The following is an 11,966-nucleotide window of genomic DNA, read 5'->3' on the forward strand; positions in this document are numbered from 1 at the left end:
GGGTACGGAGCAATACAGTTACCATAGATATTGTGATATGTCTAGTCCTACTGACTTAACTTGGTCAAACCATATTGGGCCAGGGCTGCTCCAAAGTGACCTGTGTGTGTTTGGATTCAATATTTATCTGTTGTTTCTTTGATATTCAAGAACATTCTTTTATCTAAGCCCATGTGTATGAGTCTGAGCCCATTGATATTGCTTTTTTTTATTAATTTCCCGATTTTTTCTTCATATATGACTCAGATTTTATTGTGAGCAAACAACAAAGAAAATATACACTATATAAATATATACTATATAGCATAGGAAATATGATATAGCGTACTCAAATGAGAATGAACCCCTACCTACAACTCCAGGTCCCCTCCAAAGCCATCCTTCTTCCCTCACCTCCAGTTTCACAACTGGGCCTATCTGTGTACATGGCTAAATTAGTGCAGAACAGTAGGGTTTCGGGCACTATCTTGCGCCACTTCAGGTTACATTTTTTTTTGTTATTTCGGATAGAGCATTCACATAAAACCAGGTGCAGATTCAAATGCAGATTCTCCTGTGCAATCTCACACAAAAGAGGGCCAGAACTGGCATGAGATGGCGTCTGTCAACCCTATTATGCAACTCTGCATTTTAGCCAGGTGCACATATAGATCCAGTTGTGAGATAAACAGTTCAGGAACAGGGAGGAAGACCTATTGGAAAGGGCCTGGGGTAGTAAGTAAGCTTTCATTCTTCTTTTAGACATGACTTAGTGAATATGATATTGTGATAGATTTGGTTTTTATCCAGCGTGGAATAGAAGGATGCCCATATTAAAGTATGTCCTTACAAAAACACGTGGCATATAAACACACAGCTAGATCATGTATAGGCAGATGTCACATGTAACCGGTATCTTTTCTGGAATTTTTAGCTTCTCTTACTACAACTATGAGAGGAATACTCTACAGTACATGTAATTCCCTACTGTAATACACATCAGATCACATCAGAAAAATTATACTTATTTATGAATTAGAATAACAACCTAATAAAATGCCCTAATTATTTGTTCACTACTAAACACACCTTTAAGCTGGTTTTTAATCACTCAGTACAAAAAGACTTTTTGTCAGTGTCAAAACCACATTGATTCTTCAGATGATCGAACTGGCTAAAGCCTTGTTGCATCATAGACATCTGAACAAATTAAAAATAAGGTTGGAAAAATAATCATTATTCTATGCCTATTACTATATCATTTAAGGGAGACATTATAATGCAGTCATAATTAGTTATACTATGATGTAATAGTTGCCCAACTCTCTCTGTATTGGGTACTTTTTATGATGTGCCTTCTTTACTAGGTGTGATGTCTTATAAAATAGTCTGTGCAGTTGGGTTCATTAAAAACTCCCTTTAGTTGAGCAGTCCTACCGATACCATTTATCCTTGGTTTCATAGAAAACGGTTTTGAATACACACACCCAAGTGGTGCCTTGTTCTAGGAGTGTACCTTTCATTACAGGCCGTAAAAAGCTAGAAAAGACCATTTTTGGTATGTTAATGTGAAAACACATGTGGTATGTTTAAAATATTTTTGGTACATGCCTTCTTGTTCTACCTATTACAAAAGGAAAATGTCAGCAAAAAAATGCTTGTGAGATGTACAGCAGCAACGATCGGAGAGTTTTGGCAATTTGAGAGGAAATTGGAAGTTGCAATCTCTTCACTTCATTGAATGCCTAAAATTGTCAAGTAACAAATCACTTCCCCAAGGGGAATGGGTGCCTATCGATGTTTTATACTTTATTGATATATAAGATTAAACCCGTTTTTCAAAATAGATTTTTGTATTTCCTTTAACCTTCCCAGCTCTGTTTCCTTCTTGCATCAATCATGTCCATTTGCCATTACTTCAACTAGGTACCCATTGTCTAGTAACGATCTTTCAAAATATAACCCGCATCCCTCTCCCCAAACACACCTCCGATGATGAGTATAGGTCAAAACTGTGTATATGTATAGTGTGTGTCTTATCTTAATGTCTCTTTAATGCTATGTGGTTGGGCAGAGGTCTTATTTATAGAGACTGTGTTTTCAATTCTATGGGGTCGCCAGCTGTTTCACGCTGGCCCTCTGGCACTGCTGGCCGGGCTCCTTTAAGGATTGAAAATCTCTCATTCAGGCCTCTCATCCTGGGGAAAAGGATAAAGTCGTAGACCAAACCTCCAACTGCTCCGCCAATGATAGGGCCAACCCAGTAGACCTGTGAGTAATACACAAATAATTTCCAGTTAGAACAAATGCTAATACACATCGGCACTCACCTTAAAGGGATACTGTCATGGGAAAAAACATTTTTTTCAAAATGAATCAGTTAATAATGCTGCTCCGGCAGAATTCTGCACTGAAATCCATTTCTCAAGAGAGCAAACAGATTTTTTTATATTCAGTTTTAAAATCTGACATGGGGCTAGACATTTTGTCAATTTCCCAGCGGCCCCCAGTCATGTGACTTGTGCCTGCACTTTAGGAGAGAAATGCTTTCTGGCAGGCTGCTGTTTTTCCTTCTCAATGTAATTGAATGTGTCTCAGTGGGACATGGGTTTTTACTATAGAGTGTTGTTCTTAGATCTACCAGGCAGCTGTTATCTTGTGTTAAGGAGCTGTTATCTGGTTACCTTCCCATTGTTCTTTTGTTTGGCTGCTAAGGGGAAAAAGGGAGGGGGGTGATATCACTCTAAAGGTGGCCATCAGGGCCGCCATTAGAAATCACGGGGCCCCGTACAACTGACGACCAAGCTCCGCCCCATATCCCGCCCACATCGCAGTTAAAAGACCACACAGACATCAGCGCTAAAAAAGTAACCCCCCCCCACACAAGTTGTAAAAAGCTATTGATGGTCAGGGCCCCCTTATAAAAAAAATTGGGGCCCCAAAAAAAAAAAAATTAAAATTTTTTTTTTTTAAAAAACATTGGTGGCAGGGGCCCCCTGTTAAAAAAAACTTGGGGCCCCAACAAAAAAAATGTAAAAAAACCTAAAAAATAAACAAACATTGATGGCAGGGGCCCCCTTCTAAGTTAAAAACAAATTGGGGCCCCAAAAAAAAATTTGAAAAAAAATTAATTTTTTTTTGAAAAAAAAAAAAAACATTGGCGGCAGGGGCCCCCTTATAAGTTAAAAACAAATTGGGGCCCCAAAAAAAAATTTGAAAAAAAATTAATTTTTTTTTGAAAAAAAAAAAAAAACATTGGCGGCAGGGGCCCCCTTATAAGTTAAAAACAAATTGGGGCCCCAAAAAAAAATTTGGAGAAAAAAAAATTTTTTTGAAAAAAAAAAAACTGGTGGCAGGGGCCCCCTTACAAGTTAAAAACAAATTGGGGCCCCAAAAAAAATTAAAAAAAAAAAAACTGGTGGCAGGGGCCCCCTTACAAGTTAAAAAAATTTGGGGCCACCAAAAAGAAAATTAATTTTTTTTTTAAAAAAAAAAACCCAAAAAAAAACAATGGTGGCAAGGGGCCCCTTACGAGTTAAAAAAAAAATTGGGGCCCCAAAAACAAAAGTTTTAAAAAAAAGATTGGTGGCAGGGGCCTATAGAATATTAAAATAATACATTGGTGGCCAGGGGATTAAAAAAAAAAAAAACACAAACTGGTGTTCAGTAGAATTGAACTCATGGCTTCAGTACTTCAACTTCGCCTCCTTTCGTGACTTCGGGTCTTTTCACCGCTTCAGGACTTCGGCTTCGGCTGTTTTCGTGACTTCGGGTCTTTGCGCTGCTTCAGGACTTCGGCTTCGGCTGTTTTCGTGACGTCGGGTCTTTTCGGCGCTTCGTGACTTCGGGACTTCGGCTTTTTCCGTGACTTCGGGTCTTTTCGTCGCATCGGCTTCGGCTTTTCGGCACTTCCGCATTCGGCACTGAAGAGGCAAGACGTACGGCTCGGGCGCTCGTAAGGGGGGCCCGGATCTTCAAAAAAATGCAGCGCTGCCGGGCCCCCCTTCATGCCCGGGCCCGGTACGCTTGTCCCCCCTGTCCCCCCTGATGGCGGCCCTGGTGGCCATACACGGGCCGATAAAAGCTGCCGACAGACCGTGTCGGCAGCTTATTGGCCCGTGTATGGGGGCCCCCGACGGGCTTCCCCGATCGAGATCTGGCCGAAAGTCAGCCAGATCTCGATCGGATGGGATTAAAAATCCCGTCGGATCGCGGCCGCATCTGTTCGTTGATGCGGTCCCGCGATCCGACCGCCCGTTTGGCGAACGCTAGGATCCGATCGTTGGGCCCTAGGGCCCACGATCGGATCAGCCCGATATTGCCCACCTCAAGGTGGGCATATCGGAGGGAGATCCGCTCGTTTGGCGACATCGCCAAACGAGCGGATCTATCCGTGTATGGCCACCTTAACTTGCAGTACAGCAGTAAAGAGTGATTGAAGTTTATCAGAGCACAAGTCACATGACTATGGGCAGCTGGGAAATTGACAATATGTCTAGCCCCATTACAGTATCCCTTTAAAGGCCCTTCATATGGTTGTCAGATACCACTTCCAGTATCTGGCTGGGGGTGTTTAAAAGATCACAAAATTGGATGCTATTCAATCACGAGCAACCCACTCATCCTGCTCATATGAATTGTTGCATGGATGCAAGGAAATCCTGGACTGGACTTATTGGCAGCCTTGACCTTAGTGGCTGATTTTTGCCATATGAATTGAACATAACTGCAAGTTTTCAAGACATGGAAGTGACGTCATCCCTACTTTGAAGAACAAGTGCTGCAGTTAACACACAATTTTCCAAAAATACACAAATTTTTTCAGCCACAAGTACTGTGAAGCATTCTGGAGTAAATACTAAATTGTGAATAGAAAACATGGCATTTTGTACTTTGCATATTGCACTATATTCATAAATGAAATCTATTGTCTGCAGCAATGTACAAAAGGGTGCATTGGGAGAATCGGAATATTCTTCATCTGCCATTCCTTTTATTGACTCACCCAATGATTGACAAAGTTTCTGGTAAGTACAGCTGGGGCGAAGGATCTTGCAGGGTTCATGCTGGCTCCAGTGTAATAAATCTAGATAGAGTCATAAAAAGAGCTGGAATTATTTCCTACTCTAGAATGCTCAATCCCACAAATCGTGATATTCTGTTATGGACAAACTACATATTAATATGTTATGTAGAACTATAAATTAATATACAGGTATGCAACGTGTTATCCAGAAAGCTCGAAACCTGAGGTTTTCTGGGTAATGGATCTTTCAGTAATTTGGATCTTCATACCTTCATACCCAATAGGCTGATTTTGCCTTCAATAAGGATTAATTATATCTTAGTTTGGATCAAGTACAAGGTGCTGTTTTTATTATTACAGAGAAAAGGAACTCAATTTTAAACATCTGGATTATTTAATTATAATGGAGTCTAAGGGAGACGGCCTTTCTGTAATTATAAATATCAAATTGCTGCATTCATTGTTCTACTTGCAGCTGACTTTAAAAAGCTAATCACTAATTGGTTGCTATAGGTAACTGCCCATGGGCAAATTTGCCCAGTATTGATAAATGAGCCTCACTGTGACCAAAACAACTGTCAGCATGGCCAATTTGTGTGTTCTGGTGACAGTGGTTAGTAGGCTGTTTATTAAAATTGAATTGTGTGTTTTTTTTATGATTCAAGAAAATTGCTATGAAAAAAAGGCAATTTCAAATTAGCATTTTCGGAACTTGAATTATCAGGATTTATGCGAGAATCTTGAAAATTTAGAAAAAAAATAATTTGTTAGCTAAAACCTGTTGAGCATCAATAGAAGTCAATAAGAGTTGTACTTTCAACATTCAATCTATTTTGCTTGTATTTATTTTTAAATATTCATATCAGTAAAAATGAATGGAACTATTTCAGTTTCAATGGGGTTGCTCCTTTTCCTGTAAACTAAAACATTTTCGATTCAGATTTCTTAAATTAATTAGTTTCAAGAAAAGCTCCTATTAGAAAACTGAAAAGTCAACCATGACTTATCTGCATTGTTTAGAGAATTTTTATGCCACAAACCAAAACTTTTAGTCACTTAAAGATCTAAGTATTGCCTTAAAGGAACAGTAACACCAAAAACTGAAAGTGTTTTAAAGTATTGAAAATATCATGTAGTGTTGCCCTGCACTGGTAAAACGGATGTGTTTGCTTCAGAAACATTACTATAGTTCATATAAACAAGCTGCAATGGCAGGGTAGCTGCGGAAATTGAAAAACGGCTATATGGCACAGGATAGATAATGGATAACAGATAGCATTATGTTCTACAGAGCTTATCTACTATCTGCTTTGTAACTTGAGCCTTTTCTCATTTGAATGGCTGCCCCCATGGCTACACAGTAGCTTATTTATATAAACAATAGTAGCGTTTCTGAAGCAAACACACCAGTTTTACTAGTGCAGGGCAACACTGCATTATATTTTTATTACTTTAAAACAATTACATTTTTTGATGTTACTGGTCCTTTAAATATAATTTGAGGAGGGGCAAACTTCATAGGGCTTCTTTCTATAAGATGAACATTAATCAGTACAAATATACTTATGCCACTTACTCCAAAGAGATGTCCCAGAACAACAGAAAATCCAAGAGCCAAGGATACAGATCCCATGCGACCATTCCTCCTTTCATCATAGGTGGCAAAGATACACAGCACAAACTGAAGAGTCAGGAATGCTTCCACAGTAGTTGCCTGACCAAGGCTCAATCCAGGATGGATCTAATCATGGTATGACAATGGACAACAAAATAATGACACAAACATACATAAACACGTTACATTTTTGTTTTTGTCTCCAAATTATAATTTAAGAAGATTTAGAAGATTTTAGTTTTATGAACCTTAAATGAAGCATTGACATCCTTAAAGGGACATCAGTTCAGTTGGTTTCAGATAGTTCACCAGAAATAAAGACTTTTTCCAATTACTTTCTATTTTGTAAGTGTGACTGTTTTTCTAAATTGAAGTAAAAAGTTTTTCACCTTATACAGTAAATCAGCTCTGGGAGGGGGGGGGTCACTGACCCTGTTAACTGTTCTAAATAGATACATTTAGTTGATACATTTCTTATCTTTGTCCCTGCTGAGCAGAATCCCTGAATTTTATTACAGGCGGCTGTTATAATTGATACAATAATTGCTAATACTCCAGAGATGCTGCTGAAAAATGTATCAACCAAATGGTGCAAAATTGTAACAATTTAGAGTCTGCATCTGAATTACTCAACTGCCAGATTGAAACAGCAGAGGCAGGGAAATTAAACTTCAAACTTAGATTTTGGAAACAACGATAAAAAATTAAAAATGGAAAGTATTTGAAAAAAGCCTTTTCAATCTGAAAACAATTGAACAGAAAAACATGTTTGGAAGGTGACCAACCCCTTTAATTATACAATATTATATATATCATTATAACTTTTTATTCCAATGACCCCTTGTTTGTTACTTCTAATTTATTGTTTTGTTGTACAGTGCTTTGCCCTCAAGGAGCGCTTTACAAATAAAAATATACATACATATATTATTATATAAGATATTAAATATATATCTTCCTCACCATAACGCCAGTAACACAAAAACATAAAAAATCCTACACTGCACTTTTTCTCTATGTGATATTTTTAATAAAAGAAACTAAAACTCAAATTTTGTTTTTAATGAGGCAAAATCTTCTCTCTCTCTTGTTCTCACTTGACTACAGGACCTTTTATATTAGAATTTATTATTTAGAAAAATAAGAGATTGCTCAAGGATTTGAATTGGGAAAAGAACTATATAATAATGTGTGTTACTTCAGCAGCTCTATACTCATATAAATAGTCATAGTTGTAAAAGTGGAGACTACCAGTTGTGAAGGCTTCTAACTCGCCTTGTGTCATTATCCATGGACATTATTGAAAAGCTCAGCAGTCAACCGGAACTGACTACTATCCCCTAATATGTGTACCAGAGTGTTTTCTGGACATGATTGCGGATGTGGTGTAGCATTAGTAAAAAAGATATATGTGCCATAGAAAAGTCTAAAAAGTAACAATGCATGTCTATTTCACGTAGATTGTAATGGCTTCCATGTTTTCCTTACTCTGAACTATGTTACAGAAGACACTAATATTTTCCAAAGATATCATAATAAAATATAACAATGGCAATTGGATAAAAATAACAGGCAAGGACCTCAAACAGAAAAGAAATAGTAAAGAAATAGGGGAAATTGTATGTTTTTCATAGCCACCAAGAATTCTGTTTGTACAGTCAGGTTTGTATGTAAGGGAGTAGTTGTTGCACATTATTTTTTTATATAATTTTCATGCTTTCATCAAACAACATTTGTTAACATTGTTACAATGTGCCTTTTCATAACATGTAATTTGCCCCACTGATATCAGCCATGTTTATACAAAACTTACTAGTTGGCAAAACTGTAGATGCTATTGCAAAGCTATCACTTGGTAATACTGTACTCAATGAACTGTTGTGTTTGAAGGTAGTGATTTTGGACATATACGTGTAAAGATTAGTAACAGCTAATGGAACTTAAATGACTATGTTTTGCTCTTGCTTTTCTCAGGTCTCATAGGCAAAAACTAAACTAGACAACAGAAAACTACAGGCATTGTTACGCAAGAAAAAACTGAAAGAAGTAGAAAACGTAGATAAAATCTATAGCGAATTGATTATGCTAGGTTTGATTGAGATGAGTTTGATTTCCAGATCCTTTGTGGAGCTGGACTATAAGTATATTTATATAAAAAGTAAAATAAAATGGACACTTTAAATACTATTATTTGACATCTGTGAGTTGACAATAAAATATTGATATTGACAATAAAATAATGAGAACATCCTATCGGAAAAGGGTAACAACTGGTAAACAGGGTACAATAATATAAATCAAATATAAAATCTTAAGAGCCCCACTCTGATACACAGAAGCTAAACCCAAGGCAGTTTTTCTTTGTCTAATAAATGACCTTATTTGATTAGCCTTTTCTTATAGTTTTGCTTTATAAACGACGTCGGGGTAATAAAAATACCTTCAGAGTGAGCTTCAATGAGTTACCCAAACATTTTAAAGCTGAATCCTGAAATATAAATAAACTTAAAGACTTATGTAATACCCTTACACAAACTTTTTTTCACTCCAGCAGTTCATTTTAACCAAGTAGAAATTATGCTGCATTGTTCCTAATTTAACTAGAATAATAAAAGCAAATATCTGATTGGTTGCTGTTGTAGAACATGTCACTACTTAACTTTAACCCCCCCCCCCAATATTTCAAATACAAATATGTCTTTGCAACTAAAGAGATTTTCTCCCATTTTAAAACGTTTTTTCATATTCAGTAATTACCGTATTGAGAGCCAAGTTGCCACGGACTGCCGTAGGTGTAACACCATACAGTACTGCTGCTCCAGCAACAGCACCCAGTAGCTGTGCAGCGATATAAAATATGGCACGGAAGAAAGACATCTGTGAGCCAATAAGGAAAGCAAAGGTGACTGCAGGGTTGATGTGGGCACCACTGATATGACCAACAGATTGGACTAGAGTGGCTAGAGCAAAGCCAAAGGCTAGTGCGATGTTCAGTACATTAACTGGTCCAGCTGCCCACTTCAACGATACACCCAGACCAAAGAAAACATAAAACATGGTGGCAAAGAACTCAGCGAAAATCGCCCTCCAGAAGGAATAAGAGCGGAATTCCCACATCATTGCAAGTTGTGTGTGGTTAGAGGGTAAAAGAACTAGGGGTTAGGAAAAAGCAAACAGAGGCCAGGAATGAACCCAAAAATGGATAGGGAGCACAACTATGAATAATAAAAATTATTAATGAAACTACTTTTTCACCACAAATTTACGCAAATTTAAAACACTATTTAAAAAAAAAAACGAGGACCCAAAAAGCCACAGAGCAACAGCTTCAAACTTCCAAATGCTGTGGATACTAACCCCCCAACCTGTTTATAGAGTGGCGGGGGATTTATAATGGGCAGTGGTCGTGACATGTTTAATCCCTCCATCCATTTATACACCACCCACTTATGGGAGGTACAGCACAAGGGTTAACCCTTCACATACACAATACCCTCTCTTTCTCGGAAGCACATTGTTATATAAGACTACAACAACATCAACTTGTCACATCACAATCTCATCTTCCATAAAAAAATTTTCAATGAATCTATACTTACTACAATGTAAACCCAAATAATATATTTGTACAGGTGGATTACATATTTTTAAATTGCTGTGCTCTTGAAGGGTTTAAATATTACATATGTTAGAGCTAACATTTAAAAGGAGAAAACTGCCTACATTTACAGATGCCATTCATAAAATACCATTCAGTTCAGTGGTGTGCAGTGAAAAGGATGAGGTTAATGCTGCAGAGAGTAATTTGCTTTATTTCTGCATGTGTGCAGAATTCTGCTAGAGCCTGAAAAAGGGGAACAGAGGAACCAAAAGTAATGTGTATTAGGTTTCTGATTGTCTTAATATGATTTCAGCATGCTGGCAAACTTTTACTCTTTACATATAAAACAATAGTAACATATCTAAATATTTTGTTTTATGATTGATAAGGTGATGCTGCTTTCTAAAGTGAATAAGGTGGTTCACCATACGTAAGTGATGCCTTTAATGAGATCCAAGCAGGGTTCCAAATAAGGTTCTGCAGAGCAGCAAAAAGTTGTACAGAGTGAGAAAGCTTTCTAATGTTCCACACCTTTACACCTTTAATGTGCAAGCAGTGGTTGTAGCCAAAAGAATGCAATAGTCTGTAATGGAAATGTGGCTGTGGCAAAACAAATATAATACAGTGAACTTGAACCTGTAGCAGTGAGAATGCTGCAGAGGTAGAAGAGACATCTCGTCGAGTAGAGTAGAGTAGAGTAGAGTATAACAGTGCTTTATTAGCAGGTTCATGCAGCCATTACACTGAACTCTAATACTTTTAAGCAGTATAGAAAGTACTATGTACACAGTATAACTCTTGTGCACAGTGACATCTACAGGCCCCTTGTATAAACACCACAGTAATAGTCTCTGGGAAGGGACTGTGGCTGTAGGATAGCAGGTATAGTAGGGAGAGATGGTGTCTATAGTGGCAGTGGGATAATAGGCTCTGGGAAGAGAGTGTGACTGTGGGATAGCAGGTATAGTAGTGAGAGATGGTGTCTATAGTAGCAGTGGGATAATAGTCTCTGGGAAGCGAGTGTGGCTCTGGGATAGCAGGTATAGTAGGGAGAGATAGTGTCTATAGTAGCAGTCGGAATAATAGTCTCTGGGAAAGGAATGTGGCTGTGGGATAGCAGGTATAGTAGGGAGAGATGGTTTCTATAGTGGCAGTGGGATAATAGTCTCTGGGATGGGACTGTGGCCATGGGATAGCAGGTATAGTAGGGAGAGATGGGGCCTATAGTAGCAGTGGGATAATAGTCTCTGGGATGGGACTGTGGCTGTGGGATAACAGGTATAGTAGGGAGAGATGGTGCCTATAGTAGCAGTTGGTATAATATCCTTTGGGATGGATGTGGCATAGCAGGTACCTGTATAGTAGTGTGTCATACTTTTTATAATAGTAGTTGAAAATAGCATTTGTAGGACTGTGTCTGTGAGACAACAGCTGTATCATGAGGGTGATAGTAGCACGGAGTATAGCTCAACCTGAAACCCTTCAAAGGCTGGGAATTGAAGGTTAGCACAGGGCCATATACCAAATACTTGATAACGTTTTTACTTTCACTCCCATTAATACAGCTAGCTCTACACTCTCTCAGCATTAAAAGTATGTTACATGTAGCTGTGGAGTAGATCCATGTAGTGCAATGTGTGTGTGATCTTTTTTTTTGTTTTTCTTTATTGTGTGTGATCTTTAGAGGGAAGCCACAGTATTTAACCATGAACAGTGTATAGTAAGATATCAAGTTCTGAAAAAAA

At 38.0% G+C, this 11,966-nt stretch overlaps 1 protein-coding gene across 1 annotated transcript; it reads right to left on the minus strand.

The window, feature by feature from the left end:
• Window positions 1-236: 236 nt before the first annotated feature.
• On the minus strand, window positions 237-9,954 carry mip.L (major intrinsic protein of lens fiber L homeolog). Its single transcript, NM_001094835.1, is given in 4 exon segments — window positions 237-2,248; window positions 4,985-5,065; window positions 6,582-6,746; window positions 9,378-9,954. Coding segments are annotated over 4 exon segments (795 nt in total). The 5' UTR covers window positions 9,741-9,954; the 3' UTR covers window positions 237-2,062.
• Window positions 9,955-11,966: the final 2,012 nt, after the last annotated feature.

This window comes from Xenopus laevis, chromosome 2L, assembly GCF_017654675.1.
Source record: "Xenopus laevis strain J_2021 chromosome 2L, Xenopus_laevis_v10.1, whole genome shotgun sequence".
Taxonomy (NCBI): domain Eukaryota; kingdom Metazoa; phylum Chordata; class Amphibia; order Anura; family Pipidae; genus Xenopus; species Xenopus laevis.